Source organism: Tinamus guttatus, unplaced genomic scaffold, assembly GCF_059628265.1.
Source record: "Tinamus guttatus ecotype Peru unplaced genomic scaffold, ASM5962826v1 Tinamus_guttatus_pri_ptg000629l, whole genome shotgun sequence".
In the NCBI taxonomy this organism is placed as follows: domain Eukaryota; kingdom Metazoa; phylum Chordata; class Aves; order Tinamiformes; family Tinamidae; genus Tinamus; species Tinamus guttatus.
Window position 1 is genome coordinate 527,436 of NW_028289163.1, and position 15,551 is coordinate 542,986.

The following is a 15,551-nucleotide window of genomic DNA, read 5'->3' on the forward strand; positions in this document are numbered from 1 at the left end:
TCCCCCCCGCCGCCGGCTGCGGCCACGCACCCTTATAAGTGGCGGCTCCCGCGGCGCCCCAGCCAGAGCCGCCGCGGAGCATCCGGAGCGGGACAGGGAAGAGCGCCCGGACGCCCAGGACGAGGTGCTCGGGGCGACGCCGCGACCGGCCGCGGCGCTGAGGACACTGGGCGGCCCCGGCCTCGCCGTCGCCGGCTCTTTTTCTCTTGCAGGGAGCCGCGACGTGCCGCCTCCGCCCGCCTCTGTCTGATATGTTTGATATTAGGTTGTTTTACTGCGAACCCAACTAAATATCAAACATATTCGTACAGCGCCGGGCTGCGCAGCGCCCGCCGGGAGCCCCGTCCCGCCGCGGCCCCGGCTCCGGGGTCACTGCCGCCACCTGTCCCGCCTGGGACACGCGCGGCCGCTGCTATTTGCAGCACCCGGAGCGCCCGGCTCCTTCCCGCCCCTCGGCGAGCGGGAAGATCCCGAGGCGGCTCCGGCCTGGCCGGCCGCCAGCCCCGGCGGCGCCTTGGGGAGGGCCCGAGGAAGCCGCTAATCCCGCGGCTCCGCGGCACGCGCCCGGCACCAGCCCTGCCGAGGCCTCGGCACGCGGCCGCATGCGCCATTCCCGGCGCTCCCCGCGCGGAGCCGGGGGCTGCCGCTAAGCCCCTGCTCCGAAAATAGCCCCTGTCCTGCTCTGCCGCCCCCGGGCACGGGTGGAGGCCGGGCCGCGCCGGGGGGCTCCGCTGGCACCGTCCTGGGGGGTCCGGGGGGCTTCATCCCGGCCAAGCAGAGCCCTGCAGGGCGCCGAGGAGGGGGCCCAGGCGTCCAGGTGCTGCAGTGTCCCGGGAAAAAGCAGAGGGGTGGGGGGCCCTTAGGACAATGCGGGACCCCCCGGCTCGCCGCCCGGCCGCTGCTTTTTATAACCCCCCAGCTGTCTGGCGGGGCCCAAATAAGGCACCCGGACAATAGGTGCCGAGGCGAGACATTTTGGGAACGCTGGGAAGCGGCTCGGCCCAAGAAAGGCAAAAAGCCCCCCCCGCATCGGGCGGCACGGCGCGGATATAAGGGGCCCGCGGGCAGCCCAGCGGCAGCCCCGCGCCCGCCGCCACCATGGAGGCCATCAAGAAGAAGATGCAGATGCTGAAGCTGGACAAGGAGAACGCGCTGGACCGGGCCGAGCAGGCGGAGGCCGAGCAGAAGCAGGCGGAGGAGCGGAGCAAGCAGGTGGGAGCGGGGCTGCCGGGGGGCGGGCGGCTCCGCGCGGCCCCCGGCGCTCACGGCTGCGCCGCAGCTCGAGGACGAGCTGGCCGCCATGCAGAAGAAGCTCAAGGGGACGGAGGACGAGCTGGACAAGTACTCGGAGGCGCTCAAGGACGCGCAGGAGAAGCTGGAGCTGGCGGAGAAGAAGGCGGCCGACGTACGTACGGGGGAGCCGCCGCGGCGACGCAGCGGGGCACGTGCCGCCCGGCTCGGCCTCCTCGCGCCTCGGCAGGCTCCGGGCTGCCGCGGGAGCAGCGCAGGGCCGCCGGAGCGGGGCCGGGAACGCCCGGAATGCCGCGCGCCCCCGAGGCCGGGAATGCTGCCCCGCTGCGACGCCTGCCCATATAAGGGCCTGCAAGGCCTGGGATGGGGTGGGACATGGATGGATGGGACGGGACAGCATGGGACAGGACGGGATGTGGCAGGACTGGACAGAACGGGCTGCGACTGGACAGGGTGTGACACGATGTGACAGGACAGGAGGGCAGGGGCACATGGGGCAGAGCTGGGCCAGGTCCAGGTCCTGCCCAGGGTGGCCCCGGGCTCCGTGGGGCAGTGCCGTGTCCTCAGGGGAGCAGCGCCGTGTCCTGACTCCTCTTGGGGCACTCTGGTCCCCCATGGGGCAATGCCCAGTCCTCTGTGCGGCAGTGCCGGGTCCCTGTCCCCCATGGGGCACTGCCACGTCCCCATGGGGCAGTCCCTGCTGCAAGTGGGGCAGTGCCATATGCTCTGTGGGGCAGTGCTGTGTCGCAGCCCCCAGGGGCAGCCCTGCTCCTGCGCGAGGCAGGTTACACTCCCTGGGAATAGCGCCGTGTCCCCAGTGGAGCAATCCTGGGTCCTGGTACCTTGTGGGGCAGTGCCAGGTCCCCTGTGGGGCAGTGCCGTGTCCCTCGTGGGGCAGGACTATGCCCCCCCCAAGGGACAGTGCCACATCCAGGTCCCCGTGTGGCAGGACCGGGTCCCCGTGGGGCAGCGGCTGGACCCCGTGGGGCAGGACTGGGTCCCCGTGGGGCAGAACCAGGTCCTCGTGGAGCAGAACCGGGTTCCCATGGGGCACAGCGTGGATCCCAAGTGGCAGAGCCGCGTCCCCGTGGGGCAGAGCCGTGTCCCATGGTGCAGAGGACAGACACTGTAGGGCAGAACCGGGTCCCCATGGGGCACAGCTTGGATCCCATGTGGCAGAGCCGCGTCCCCGTGGGGCAGAGCCGTGTCCGATGCAGACATGGGGCAGAGGCCGGACACCGTAGGGCAGAACCGGGCCCCCATGGGGCAGAACCGGGTCCCTACGGGGCAGAGGCCGGAGCCCGTGAGGCAGAACCGGGTCCCGGTGGGGCAGAGCCCCCCCCCGTTGCCATGGCGACGCAGAGCGGGCGGGGCGCGGCACATCCGGGCGCCTCCGCGGGCCGCGCGGGGAGCGGCGAGCGGGGGGGGGGGAAGGCGTGCGGCGGAAGTGACGTCACTTCCCGGCGGCGGGGCGGGCGGCGGCGGAGGCGAAGGGGGGGCGGCGGGTTCCGGTATTTCAGGGCGGGGCCGGGCGGTGGCGGCGGAGCGGGAGCCATGGCGGGGGCCACCACGATCGAGGCGGTGAAGCGCAAGATCCAGGTGCTGCAGCAGCAGGCGGACGACGCCGAGGAGCGCGCGGACCGCCTGCAGCGCGACGTGGAGGCCGAGCGCCGCAGCCGCGAGCAGGTAGCGGGGGGGCCCGGGGCTCGGCGGGGAGCGGCGGCCGGGGCTCCCACCCCGGCTTGCCCGCTCCGGAGGAACCGGCCATCTTGGCCGCCCGGTGTGGCGGGTTCCGCCCGGTTCCGCTGCCGTGGCGAGCCCTCGCGAGCGCCTCCCGCGGTGGCCGGGCCGGGGGGGTTCAGCCCGGTGCTTCCCGGGAGGGGCGACGCGGGGCGGCCCCCGGGGCTCCCGGTGTGGAGCCACCTGGGCCCCGCAGCCGCCGCCCGGTTCCGTCCAGCGCCGCCTCGTTTCGCCTCGAGCTTCCTCCTCGGGAGCCGCCTCGTCCCCGCGTCGCGGCCCGCGGTGCCCGTTCCGCTCTCACAAACCTCCGGGGCTCCCGCGCGGTCTCCCGGGAATGGCCCCGGCTCCGTAACCGCTCCGGTGTCCCCGGGGCTCGAGGCTGCCCCGTGCCCTGGCCGCGGGTGCACGGGGGCCCCGTCCCTGCTGCTGTGGCTGAGGCCTCGCTCGTTCCTGTGGTTTTGTGTCTGGGTGCCGCCTTAAGGCAACTGCGGAGCCTGCGGGCTTGGGGCTGGCCCCATGTGGCTGTCGCTGGGGAGCAGCCTCCTTTCCTTGTTTCGAGGTTGGATCAGGCTCTTGTTCTTTGGGAATTGTGGGGAGGGAGGAAGCCTGGAATGTGCCCGTGGCTCGAGTTGCTGGGTTTGGGGGTGCGGACGCTAACGGCTGATCCAGCTCTGGGGCAGCTCCGCGGAAGGCCCCGTCTGCCCAGGCTCCATGGCCCTGGAGCTGTTAATCTTTGCTGCTGAGAGTTATTTCAAGCAACCCGTGTGTCCAAATCCCTCGGACGAGCTGCCTGGGTGCTAAATCTCAGGCTGCCGGGTTGCTCTGGGGCGGCAGATAAACAGGGCAGTGATTGATGGCCCGGCAGGGTTACGGCAGCCGCGGCGGGAGGCTGCGATCGCCCTGCACCAGCTCGTGTTAAGCCGTCAAGTCGGCTCACGGCGCCGTGTGAGGAGCTGGGGCACGGCGGCAGCGTCGCCAAGCTCCCTGCGAAGCCTCTTGGCGCGCGAGGAAGCGGATCGAGTGCCTCGTCTTGGGCTTGGTTTCCGGCGCGCCGCCGCTGACCCCGGGTGGCCCCGCGCGCTGAGCCGCTCTCGTGTGCTCCCTCCAGGCTGAGGCAGAAGTGGCCTCTCTGAATCGCCGCATCCAGCTGGTGGAGGAGGAGCTGGATCGGGCGCAGGAGCGGCTCGCCACTGCTCTGCAGAAGCTGGAGGAAGCAGAGAAGGCCGCGGATGAAAGCGAAAGGTGAGCGGGGCTCGGCGACGCGTCCAGGCGTGTTTGTGACCGCGGGCCCTGTGCCAGGAGCCTTGTGGCCTCTCCGGAGGGTGGGAAGTAATTGCCACCTCAAGGCTGCACGTGAGGATTGGCAGCCGCTTATGTGGAGCCTCTGAAACAACCCTGTGCCCTCATGGAGTGCTCTTAGACCTGAGGAGAGAGGCAGGGGCTGTGGCTGCCGTGATCCCCGCGCTGAGCAGGGAAGCGCGGGGGCTCTGGGAAGTGCTTGGACAAAATGGCTGCTGGGAGAGGGGGAAGCTCTTCCTGCTGCTCCTGCCGGGAGCCTCTGCTCTGGCAGAGGTCCCTGCTAACCTGGCCGGGTGATTCAGAGGGGAGTGGTCCCGGCAGAGCGTTTCCAGTTGCTGGATGTGCTTCCTCCACAAGCAGCCTGCCCCGGCTGATGGTGCCATAATGACAGACTTGGCTCTTGCCAGCTCAGCCTGGAAAGTGCTCAGTTCAACTGTGCAGAGCCCCCAGAGGGCCCTGCTTGTCCTTCTCAGCAGCTCCCTGTTTCCCTTGATTGGGGAGCTTCTGGAAGAAATCCTCCTGGAGAGGGTTTATTCAGACAATCCCGTTTGCCCCGCTTGCAGCAGCGTGGCAGTGTCTGTCTCGTTGTGCTGCCCTCCACCCGGAGGTCCCCGCGCATGGGGAAGCGGCAGTGCTCCCATGGGAGCCCCGTGGTGCTCTGGAATGTGTTACGCTCCTGCTGCCTTGCACACAGCTGGCTTAAGCATCTCCCCTCGCTGCTCTTTCTCTCGGGCAGAGGCATGAAAGTCATTGAAAACAGAGCCCTGAAGGATGAGGAGAAGATGGAACTGCAGGAGATCCAGCTCAAGGAAGCCAAGCACATCGCCGAAGAGGCGGACAGGAAGTATGAAGAGGTGAGGATCTCGGCTGCTCCGCTTGGACGCTCCTCCGCCAGGAGAGGCGGCTCCGCTTCCTGTAGCCGGGACTTTCCTCGGCAAACCTGGGGGAAGCCTGGCTCGCAGCAGAGCTGCTCCAGTGCTGCCTCTTGCCAAGAGGCTCTGGCCGCTCCAGCAAGCGTTTCCTCTACTGCCTTGCACAGCCTGTGAGGACAAAAATGCCTTCCTGTTAACTCTGGCTGTCTTTCAGGTTGCTCGGAAACTGGTGATCATAGAGGGAGACCTGGAGCGTACTGAAGAGAGGGCCGAGCTCGCGGAGTCGTGAGTATATCTGCTTGTGTATGACTTGCATGTCTGCCTCTGCATGACACTAACACTAACAGAGCACTTCTAACTTTGTTACACAAGGCCGAAGTATGGGGTGGGTTTAGATCTTCAGGTGAAACTTGGAAACAATCTGCTCTGAGGAGGATTAAGTCCCCTGAGAGTGTGGAGCCTCAGAGCTGGTGCGAGTTGCCTTCTTGTTGAGATGTTCAGCCTCTTTGCATGGAGTGACTTCCGAAGCCGTGAGGGCCTGGAGGATCCTCCTCCACGCAGTGTCACCAGCACCGCTTTGTACGCCCACCAGCTCCTTGGCTACTGCTGCGGGGCACCCGAGCACAGCGCTTGTTCTAAAACTGCCCAGGCCTCCCGAGCAGGGAGGGCAGCAGTGTGCGCACTGGCAAAGGCTGCTCGGAGGCCACCCTCTTGGAAAAACGTGCAGCAGCCGCTAGAGACTTCTGCAGTGCCCTGCTGAGCAGCAGGCTGACCTTGCTCTGCTTGGAGCAGAGACACCGACTGCATCGTCCGGGTGCCTTAATGGATCCTTAATGACTTGGTCTGGGCCTTGTCTAACAAAGCGTGGATGCGGTAATAGCGCTGTGCTTCCTGCCCAGACATGCATGTCATGACTGTGATGTTTTTGGTTTTTCTTTTTTCCCCCCATCCTTTTTTTTTTTTTTTTTTGCTCTGCTTTGTTACTTGTGGTCCTTTTTTGCCCCTTGTCCCACCTGGCTTGTCCCATCATGCGACCGTCACTAACAGTCGTTGCCGGGAGCTGCAGGAGCAGATCAGAGTGATGGACCAGAACTTGAAGTGTCTGTCTGTTGCCGAAGAAAAGGTACTAACCTTTCCCTTCTCAAACCATTAAACCAAAGCTCTTGTGGTCCTCGTCTTACACTCCTTCCTCTGCCTAATTGCATTTCTTTCTCTCTCCTGGTATGCTCTGTCCTCTCTGACCATAAATAACTGTCTGACTGGATGGCAGCTGCTCAGCCATGTGTCAGAACTATCCCCGCCTACAGCAAACTAAACTTGCAACTTCCACTTGAAGACTCCAGCACAAATCTGTGTCCACATCTCAGCTGCTCAGTTCAGTGCCTTGTGCCTATGCCAGTAGATTACTTAAAGTGTGAACTTGGAGGCTGGGAGGGAGCTTGCTTCCTGCAGAAGTGCCTTTGAAGCAAGGTCTCATCTAGTCTGACCATTGTCTCCTAAAAAACTCCCTGGTCTTCCCTGCACATGGATTCACTTCTCATCTCTCCTGTCTTTCCTTCCCATTCTTCTTCTTCCCCGCCCCCACCCCCTTTACAAAAATCCACAGTAAGTGTTCCGAGCTGGAGGAGGAGCTGAAGAATGTCACCAACAATCTCAAGTCTCTTGAGGCTCAGGCTGAGAAGGTAGGGCTGTTTTCCAAAGGCTCAGAAACCTTTCTCTTTTGCTAGAGGAGTGTGTGGCTGCGGAGCACCCCCTGGGATGGAAATGCTGCAGGCGTGGAGAGTGGTGCTTATTCTCTCAGCTCTGTGGCTCCCAGGAGAACTAACGGATTCTAGCGCAGACATAATGTTGGATTCCAGAAGCTGGGAGCATGGGAATGATGACTGCCCTTCCCTGCCTTGAGGCAGATGCGAGCGGCCCGAGATATTTATGCTGCTTGAATGTGGGCTACATATATTATCTGTGCCCGACTTTGTTGTGTGTGTGGTCTGGGACTTGCTGCCTGACCCAGTTCTCTTGCCCCAGAGCAGGGGTGTGAATAACTATCAGTTGGAAGTTCCTGGGGGCATGTAATGTACAGCAAGGAGTTTGGCTCCCCATGTAGCTGCAAGATCTCTGGAGTGGGAGATAACTGGGGCTGCTCTTTGACATTCTCCTCTTCCACAGTACTCCCAAAAAGAGGATAAATATGAAGAAGAGATCAAGATCCTGACTGATAAACTCAAAGAGGTAAGTGACCGTATCAGATTTTCTGCTCCTTTGCTGCATGTGGAGGCTGTTGCACTGACTGACTTGCTCCTGTCTGGCAGGCAGAGACTCGTGCTGAGTTTGCTGAACGGTCTGTGGCCAAGCTGGAGAAGACCATCGATGATCTGGAAGGTACATTCTGGGGATGGGGAAGCCAAAGAACATGTGAGGAGTGGGGAGATGAGGAAGGCAGTCTATCACATGTCTGGAAAGTGGAAGCTCTGCTCTTGGAGCACAGTCAAACTCAGCCTGCAAGGTGAGGTTGGAGTCTCTCTGGGCTTAAGAACTGTGCCCAGTGTATTTGCTCTTAAAATGAGGCTGGCTGCAGCACAGCCAGGAAGCAGAGTTCTTGCCCTGAACATCTTGCCATATCTGCCTCACAGTAACAGAAAGCATGGATGGTAGAATCCTGCCTGTGATGTCCTCAGGAATTTCAGTGGATTACTCCTGTTAAGGAGTGGGGTAGGAAAACCCAACTGAACTCAACAGGAACTGGCTTCAACAACCTGCCTTTGTGCAGAAGTGCACGCACGGGGCTGCCTGCTGCAGACAGGAGTTAAGTCATGAGCTAGCCCCAAGAAGATTCAAGGAGCCCAAGCGCAGTCCTGATTCAAGACTAAATCACCTGAAGCTCCCTCCATGCACTTCTTGCCATGGTTGGGCTGCTCTCCTGTTTTTGACTTCATGGTACTTAAACCATGTGATGCCTGACTTCAGAATCCTGCTTCTCTGGAAAGGATGGGAAGAGAAGGTTCCAGTTACCTGTTTTAGATCTGGGGCTGTGGCTGAGTCCGCTATAGACAGCGGTGGATGAAGTGTTGGTGCTGGCAAGCCAAAAATCTTAGTGGCCCCCTGCCTTGACCACAGCATGTGCCTTAGTGATCTGTCAGTGCCGGATCTTGGAAACTCAAAGCTGCGTTGTTCCAGCTGGAGTTGCTCAGGAGTTTTATCTAGAAATAGCAATGGTGTCAGCTGAACTGTTCCAGAACCGCAGCCAAGCAGCGATCCCAGCCAACTCATGATCCAGGGCAAGCCCTTATTGGGAACTGCAAAACTCCAAGTCCATGCATGCTTCCCTTGATAGGGAGAGTTGGCTCCAGTCTGCAGTCTTGTTACTGAAGTGACCTAGTTTATGACAACTGACAAAGTTCTCTGGGCACTGTGAGACAGTTAACAACATAAACAGCCGTGCCATAGCCTAGGCAGTCAGCGTTGGGCAAAGTCTGCCAGCTCTGCACAGTCCTGACGGAGAGCGCTGAGTTTCAAGCCTGCCTCCTCCACTGGGTGTGAGTGATGTGCTCCACTATCTTATGAAGAACGCGGGTGTGGCCTGTCTGCTCCGCTTATCCTGCCTGCTGCTGTGGGCACATAATGGGAATTCCCTCTGGTGCCCAGGACTATTACTTAACTGCCTTCTCCCAAACAGGTTTTGTACTGAAACGGAAGGTGAGAACAAAGCACTTAATTGATTTGTGCCTGCCTTTGGTTTAGCAATCAGATCGTCTCCTTAAGAAGTGGAGTTGCCCTTCCCTGGTGCTCCATCTGTCAGTGGTTCCTGCTGACCTAGCAGAGCAGCTTGTTCTCACAAGCTACTGTGGTTTGAGCTCTTGGCTTTGCTCACCTTAGAGCTGCCTCGTAATCTGGAAGACACTTGCTGGTCAGCCTGTCCTCCAGCTGTCAGAGCCCTTTCACTCACTGCCCAGGAATGAATAGAGTTGTGAAGTCTCCGCATCTGACTTCATTTTCTTCTGTTAGTGAGTCCCGTACTGCTTTTCCTGCCCCAGGGTGTTGGGAGAAGTCTGCCTTCCCTCATTGTCTCCCTTTTGTTCTCCTCCTAAACCTCTTCTAGATGAGCTCTATGCCCAGAAACTGAAGTACAAAGCAATTAGTGAGGAACTGGACCACGCCCTGAATGACATGACTTCCATGTAAATATGAGCTGGGTGGTGTTTGCCTCTCGCTTCAGCAGGCTAGACCGCCAGAGCTTGCTTGGTTTGCTGTGATTTCCATAGCCAGTGAATCAATGGTGCTGTGTCTAGGTTACTTCTACAGATCTCTGCCTCTAGGACCGTGGAGGCTTCCTTGGAGCATGCTGCATTCTAACTAATGTGATCTGCATGTGTAATCCTGAGTGCTGCGCTGGCCTCAGAGTTCTGACCTGAACTTGCTGAGCTATGCCAAGGAATGCACTTCCCAGTTGCACTGGAAAAGGCTTCCTAAGGTAATGCTGCTTCATTGCCTGCTAGAGCAGTGCGCCACGGTCTCAGGATTCCTTTTGGAAGAGGCTGTGGTTAGTGCTCAAGTGGATTCCTCGGGAATCATCCTAATAAGCCTGAGGTGGAGTGGATCATGAAGTGATCTGTGGAAGTAGCTGAACTTGTGTGTTTCTGCAACTTGGCTACTTAGCTTTTTTCAGATTTGCTGTGGATTCTGCTAACAGCTGCTCTGCACAGACCTTCCTACTAACCAAGGAAAGGCCAGGTACTTGTGTATTAGAGGAAGAGCCTTAACACTAGCATCTGAAGGCTCCCTGAACAGTTTGCCGTGCACAAACTCTGAAGCCTCTCGTAAAATTAGTGTCTCCTTCTGTTTCACACAGATAAGTCTTTTGATTCCAAACTCCACTTTGGATTTGCCTCTCTGCTTGATGGCTTGTTCTGCATCTGCACCCTGCATTCGTGCTCTCGTCATCTCACTCTGACTTCCAGTACCTTTTTCCAGTTACTGTGTGCAGGGCATCTGAGAACGAGTGCTGTAAAGACGCTGAAATTGACAGCAATAGCGGCCCCCCCCAGTTACACTGCACTTGCTTCCCAACAAAGTGCTCTCTGTTTGACCCGATGTGCCAGACACTGCTGTGCTCTGAGGGGCTGCCCTTTCAGTGTCTGGGTGTAGCCTGGGAGGATGTCGTGTTCTCATCTGCATATCTTGTGTGGAGCCATAAAGCTCCTTTTGTATTTCTCTTGCCTCTTGCTTGAGCATGATGTCACCTTTTTTAAGAAAAACAACTCTTGTATAAAATGAATGGAGCGGCTGGTGCTTTTGAGAAATGGATTTCTAGTGACCACTTGCTGCTTTAGAGTAACTGTTTCAATGTTGCCTTCAAATCAGTGTAATCTTCATTGTTGTGGATGGAATACATAACTTGATTAATGCACTGAATTTTTTTTATCCTTCGGGTGTCGTCTTGGCTCACGTGTGAATTGCAGCTCTGCAAACAGTGGCTCAATGCACAGCATGCTCTGTAGGATCACCTAGGATGCTTGTGTAGCAGAAAATCTTCAAGCTGTGTCTGCTTGAGTCAGGCTGAAGTCACTGCTCCCACTTGACCGATGCATTCACAGGCATCAGTTGCCTCATGCTGCCTTGCAGGGGGAAGTTACCACATTTGATAGTCACTAGATCACTGGCAGGGTGCAAAAGCTAATAAAGGTCACGCAAATTCTTGTGGATTCTAGTCGGAGAGGGCTGGCTGAGTGCTGCAGTAGCCTCTGTGAGGCTCGTGTCCTGGTGCCAGGGGATCCAAGCGTGGCCCCCTTCCTGCTCCCTGGGCAGGGGGCTGCGGAGGGCAGGGTGCTCTGGGGAGCACGGCATGGAGCGTTGCACCAAGCACTGCAGCTGGTGGCAGCCTGCAAGCACTGGACATGTTTCACTGCTGATGTGAATCTGTTGCTGATTATTTTGGTACCATAAGCACTGAACAGTCTGACATAAGTGTTTGTGCTGCCTCGTGGTGGCTTGTCAAATACTTTTTTTTCCTTCCTGGATTGATTTGTCTGCCATAGGGCCCGAAGAGCCCTTCATGAGCCGAGTTTTGGTGAAATGGGACAGCCTCTGTGGTTTCCTGATCCTCAGGTTTGTTTGCATTTGGTTCTCATGCACAAGTGGCACTAACAGTAAGCACAGACCAAGCACACTGAACTACCTCAGCCTTTTCTGACTCCTGTATCAGGCTGTCTCGTCTCTGCTAGACACTTCTGCAGGTCTGAGCAGGGAGCTATCTTGCTGGGGATTCCAAGGGTAATAATTTGGAAAGCTCTGCAGATGGTCTGGTTTTCCTGGGATGTAGGAGGTAGCTCTGTGACATGTAACCAAAAAGCAAGAATCTGCAAAGAGCAAGAATCTAGCTAAACCTGCAGCTTAATAAGGGGGGCTAGTTCCTGTGTGAGGGGGCAGCAGGGCTTGTCACAAATACAAAGGGGAACAATTCAGTTGCCAGCCCCTCCTGGGATGGATGTGGCACCACATTTGCTGCCCTTGTGAAATGGCCTCCCTTCTTGGTGGGAGGTCTTGTCAATCACAGGTTTATTAGTACCTTGCATGCAGTGTGGAGCAGGTGGCTGTGCTTTGGCACAGCAGTGTTGCAAATGATGCTATCAAAGGCTGGGCTCTGGCAGGGCCTCCTGATGCTAGCCTTGATAGAATCCACACTAGGTGGTGGATGAATGTGTGGGTGAGGCAACTGGTGCCCTGGGAGGCTTTGAAAGGCTTCTGGTCTGACTGGATTGCTAGGCTTGTATGGGCTGGTTAGCAGGAGCTGGGCTGTTGACTCAGGAGTGCTGCAAACACAGATCAAGTGACCAGGAGGCACAGGTCCTGGAGCTCCCCGGAGGTGCAAACATGACCTCAGGCTGCCCTGCAGGTTGGGTGGGGAAGGGAGAAGGCCAACCTACAAAGAAGCTATTCCTGAGGTCTGGAAAGGGTCATGCCAATTACTCAAGTCAGTCTGCTCATGCGGGTGAGTCGTCATGTCTGTGTCCACAAATGTGGGGCACTTGGGTGAAGGCCAGCAGCTGCTGCACCAGCTTAGTCACCCAACCATCAAGCTCTATCCATCACACCTCATTCCCATCCTGTGCTGTCCTAGAGATCTAGGACTGGCTCTGGTCACCTGGGGTGACATCAGGGTGCTGAGCATACCTGCTTAGAGACAGCACAGAGGTGAGATGTTGCGAGAGCCTGGCAGTGGTAGCCTACCTGCATGGCAGGCATAGGCCAGCATGGGATGGCTGTCTCCCATGCCCCAGCTTCCTTCCCAGTTAGTAACAACTAACCTCATGTGGCACAAAGTCACGTTGTTGGCTAGAAGATGCTGCTGTTCTCAGCCTTGCTGTCCTTAGAGCTCTCTGGCTCCCTGTACTATTGCTACTACACCTTCAGTCCCACTGCTGTGTGGAATTGTGCTTTCTGAAAGGTAGTTCTGGCCCAGTCAAATCTGGACTACCTCCTTCTGCAAAACATTGCACAAGCCTAAGGCACATCCTTATTTTCTCCTTATCTGGGTCCAGTTTAGCCCAGTCTACAGGTTCCTTCTCTAGTATTCGTTTCTTCTTCCTCTGCCTTCGTAAGCCCTTGGCAGCACTTGCATTTCTGCCTGCACTTGGCTCCCAGTGTGATCTTCCTGAGCAGAAAAGTGATTTGGATTAAGACAAACTTTTGTTCTGCCTGTCTTCATGTATGTAATAGCCTAGACTTGATCCTCAGAGGCACATGTTATGGAGACAGGTTATTTATGTGCTCATCTTGGTACTCTACTAACCTTCCCTTTCTCTCTCTCTCTCTTTTCCTCTCTTTTTTTTCCCCTAATCCTCCTGTTGCTGCTGCAGAGCGCCTGTACAGCCAGCTTGAGAAAAATCGTCTGCTCTCTAACGAGCTGAAGTTAACGCTGCATGATCTGTGTGACTGAGAAGGGGGCCCACTAATGCCATTAAACAAGCTTATTGCGACCACCAATGCTGTGGACCACAGTGAAATCTGATCACTTTTAAGACTGGCAGACTTGCAAATTCTGTGCATTTGCTGCTATTTAATGGGGCAGTTGAAGTCGATCCTCTAATGTACTTTATTTAAAAGCTTTTTATAAAAAGGTAACCTCTATTCTTGATGAAGTAACCCTAGGATGTGGCTGTTTTCTGAACAGTCATGTTTGCTAGTACAGCGGGGCCTGCCCGGCTCCTTCAGGGAGCCAGAACGGTGCCCACCAGCAGAGAGGGGTGGGGAGGAGCTCGGCGGATGTCTGTTAGATAACCTGTCCTGTCCAGCGCTACGACTTTACTGTTAGCTGAATGACTGTAGCATTTCCTGCTGCATGGAATGATGGCTTCTAACAATAAACTGCTGACCGTGTGGTCTGTAAGGCACTGCAAGCCTGTAGCATCTTCATACAGTAGAGCTCTAACCTAGGTTTGAGGGAGGAGGCTGTTTCTGGGACCTGACCCCACCACAGATGCAGAGTCCCAGAGTGAGATGGGAAAACTGATGGAATCTGGAAAGCCAGTCACAAAATACATGGTGGAAAGCTGTCTCCTGAGTGCCTCCAGGGAGTCTTTAAATGCTGCTGCCGCTAGTGCCCTAGGAGGGCTGCTTTCTGCTCTGTGCTTAGTGCATCATTACTGGACCATGAGCCAGTTGCTGGTCAGACCCTCAGCGCTGACCTCAGGAGGGAGGTGGTGGGGAGCATCTTGGAGAAACTGCCTGTGCCTAAAGGACATCTTTCCACAGCTTGTCTATCCAGTGTCCCAGCGTGCGGATTTCTTCAGAGATAAGGGTGGGCTGTCCTTTGGAGTAAAGCCTACCTAGAGGGCTAGTTGCTGGTCTGAGCTCTCCTCCTGGCTTAAAGAACATGTGAGAACTGACTGTGCAAGCTCCCTGTAGTCCTGGGCAGAGTTGCAGCACCCTTGCTCCTACTTGCTCACTGCCTGCTGTTCACTGAGAAAAGCCTCTCTCCTACTTGTCCTTGAGGCATGGTTGTCTGCTACCTGCTGCTAGGTAGTACGGTCTTGGTGACCAGCTTGGCATCTCTGTGCTCTGCTAGGGGAAATGGGGGCACAGCCAGCTGTAATCCTGGGAGGTGCCTTCTCCATGTATTTTATCTCTGAGTTGCTTTTGGGTGGCTTGTGGGGCCACTGTTTCCTGCTGTGTGGGAGCCCTGGGCAAAGCTAGCTGCAGTCCAAGGCACCTGCATGCAAACTACTACCTGGAGCACTAGCTTAAGGTACATCGTGACCTTGCCACTCGGGAGCACCGCCAACGCGAGAGAAGGGCTACAGATGAGCCAGGTAACTCCGGAGCTTCTGGCTGCAAATAGCCGGGCACCCAGAAACGGAGAACCTAGCTATGGCAGTGTGCTGGGAATGGGCTAGCGCAAGCTTTCTCGGCAAAGGCTTTCTGGCTGTTTTAAGCTGACTTGTAACTGTAACTCTTGCTTCCCACCAGATAAACTGAAATCCACCAAAGAGGAGCATCTCTGCACGCAAAGAATGCTGGACCAGACCCTGCTAGACCTGAATGAAATGTAATGGATCCCTGCCACTGCCTCTGTCACGCCATGCCAGTGAGGGCCAGCCCAGCCACTGCTGCCCTCTAACCCTTGGGGACCACGGTTTACCTTCGGTTGCCAACTTGACCAAACATTAATCTTCCACTTCACCTTAGGGTTAGAGGTCATCAGGTTGGGCAGAGCTTGAAGCAGCATTATTAAGGGAAATAAACAATGCAATAATGTTGGGGGAGCATGTTTGAGATGTATACATTTCGTAACTACCTTTTTTTGTAGCAACCATTGTAAACATTCCAAATAACTGAGGCTCACGAGCTACATACACTTTAAAGCTCTCAGCTTTAAAATTTGGTATTAACCTTCTGTTACTCTGGTAGCTCTGGGATGCCCTGCATGGGCAGGGGAAGGAGGAGGGGGTGACAGTTTCTAGTAACCTGGCTAGGAATGGAAGCCAGTTGAGAAATGTTGCTGCCTCATCCCCTGCTGGTGCTTGATGTCCTCTCCAGAAGCTGTTTGCCAAAAGCACAGCCCAGTTTCTCAGCTTTAAGGTAATGCTGTGTTGTGGAGAAGCAATGTAAGCAGGAGACCTTTTTTTTTTCTTTTAAAAAACAAAAAAGCTGAGTCTATTACCAGAATGTTTTCATTTTTCACGTGGTTGTTGTGTTTCTTTTTCATTACTTTTTCATTCCCCACACTATTGGCCCCTTTCTTTCCCCTGTGGCTTTAGAAAAGCCATGGCCCCTCTAACCTGTTGCTACCCAGGGGTTGAATTTGCCTTCACTAAGTGCTGATGTACCAAGCTTGATCACTCATTGCTGGATTCAATTTAACAGCTTAAGTACAAAAGTCGTGTTTTCTTTGAG

General features: G+C 56.8%; 1 protein-coding gene across 7 annotated transcripts; it reads left to right on the top strand.

Annotated features, from left to right (window-relative positions):
• Window positions 1-1,084: 1,084 nt before the first annotated feature.
• On the top strand, window positions 1,085-15,100 carry TPM3 (tropomyosin 3). 7 transcript variants are annotated; one of them, XM_088535533.1, is made up of 11 exons: window positions 2,788-2,937; window positions 4,100-4,233; window positions 5,027-5,144; window positions 5,377-5,447; window positions 6,210-6,285; window positions 7,329-7,391; window positions 7,472-7,541; window positions 9,259-9,337; window positions 11,195-11,264; window positions 13,911-14,033; window positions 14,625-15,100. In XM_088535533.1, the coding sequence occupies exons 1-10, from the start codon at window positions 2,806-2,808 to the stop codon at window positions 13,986-13,988; spliced, it is 891 nt and encodes a 296-aa protein (XP_088391659.1). In that variant the 5' UTR covers window positions 2,788-2,805; the 3' UTR covers window positions 13,989-14,033; window positions 14,625-15,100. The 7 variants fall into 7 exon arrangements, with proteins under 7 accessions (XP_088391660.1, XP_088391659.1, XP_088391658.1 ...); XM_088535532.1 differs by lacking the exon at window positions 6,210-6,285 and adding an exon at window positions 6,769-6,844; XM_088535534.1 differs by lacking the exons at window positions 2,788-2,937; window positions 9,259-9,337; window positions 11,195-11,264; window positions 13,911-14,033 and adding exons at window positions 1,085-1,212; window positions 1,280-1,405.
• The last annotated feature ends 451 nt before the right edge of the window (window positions 15,101-15,551 follow it).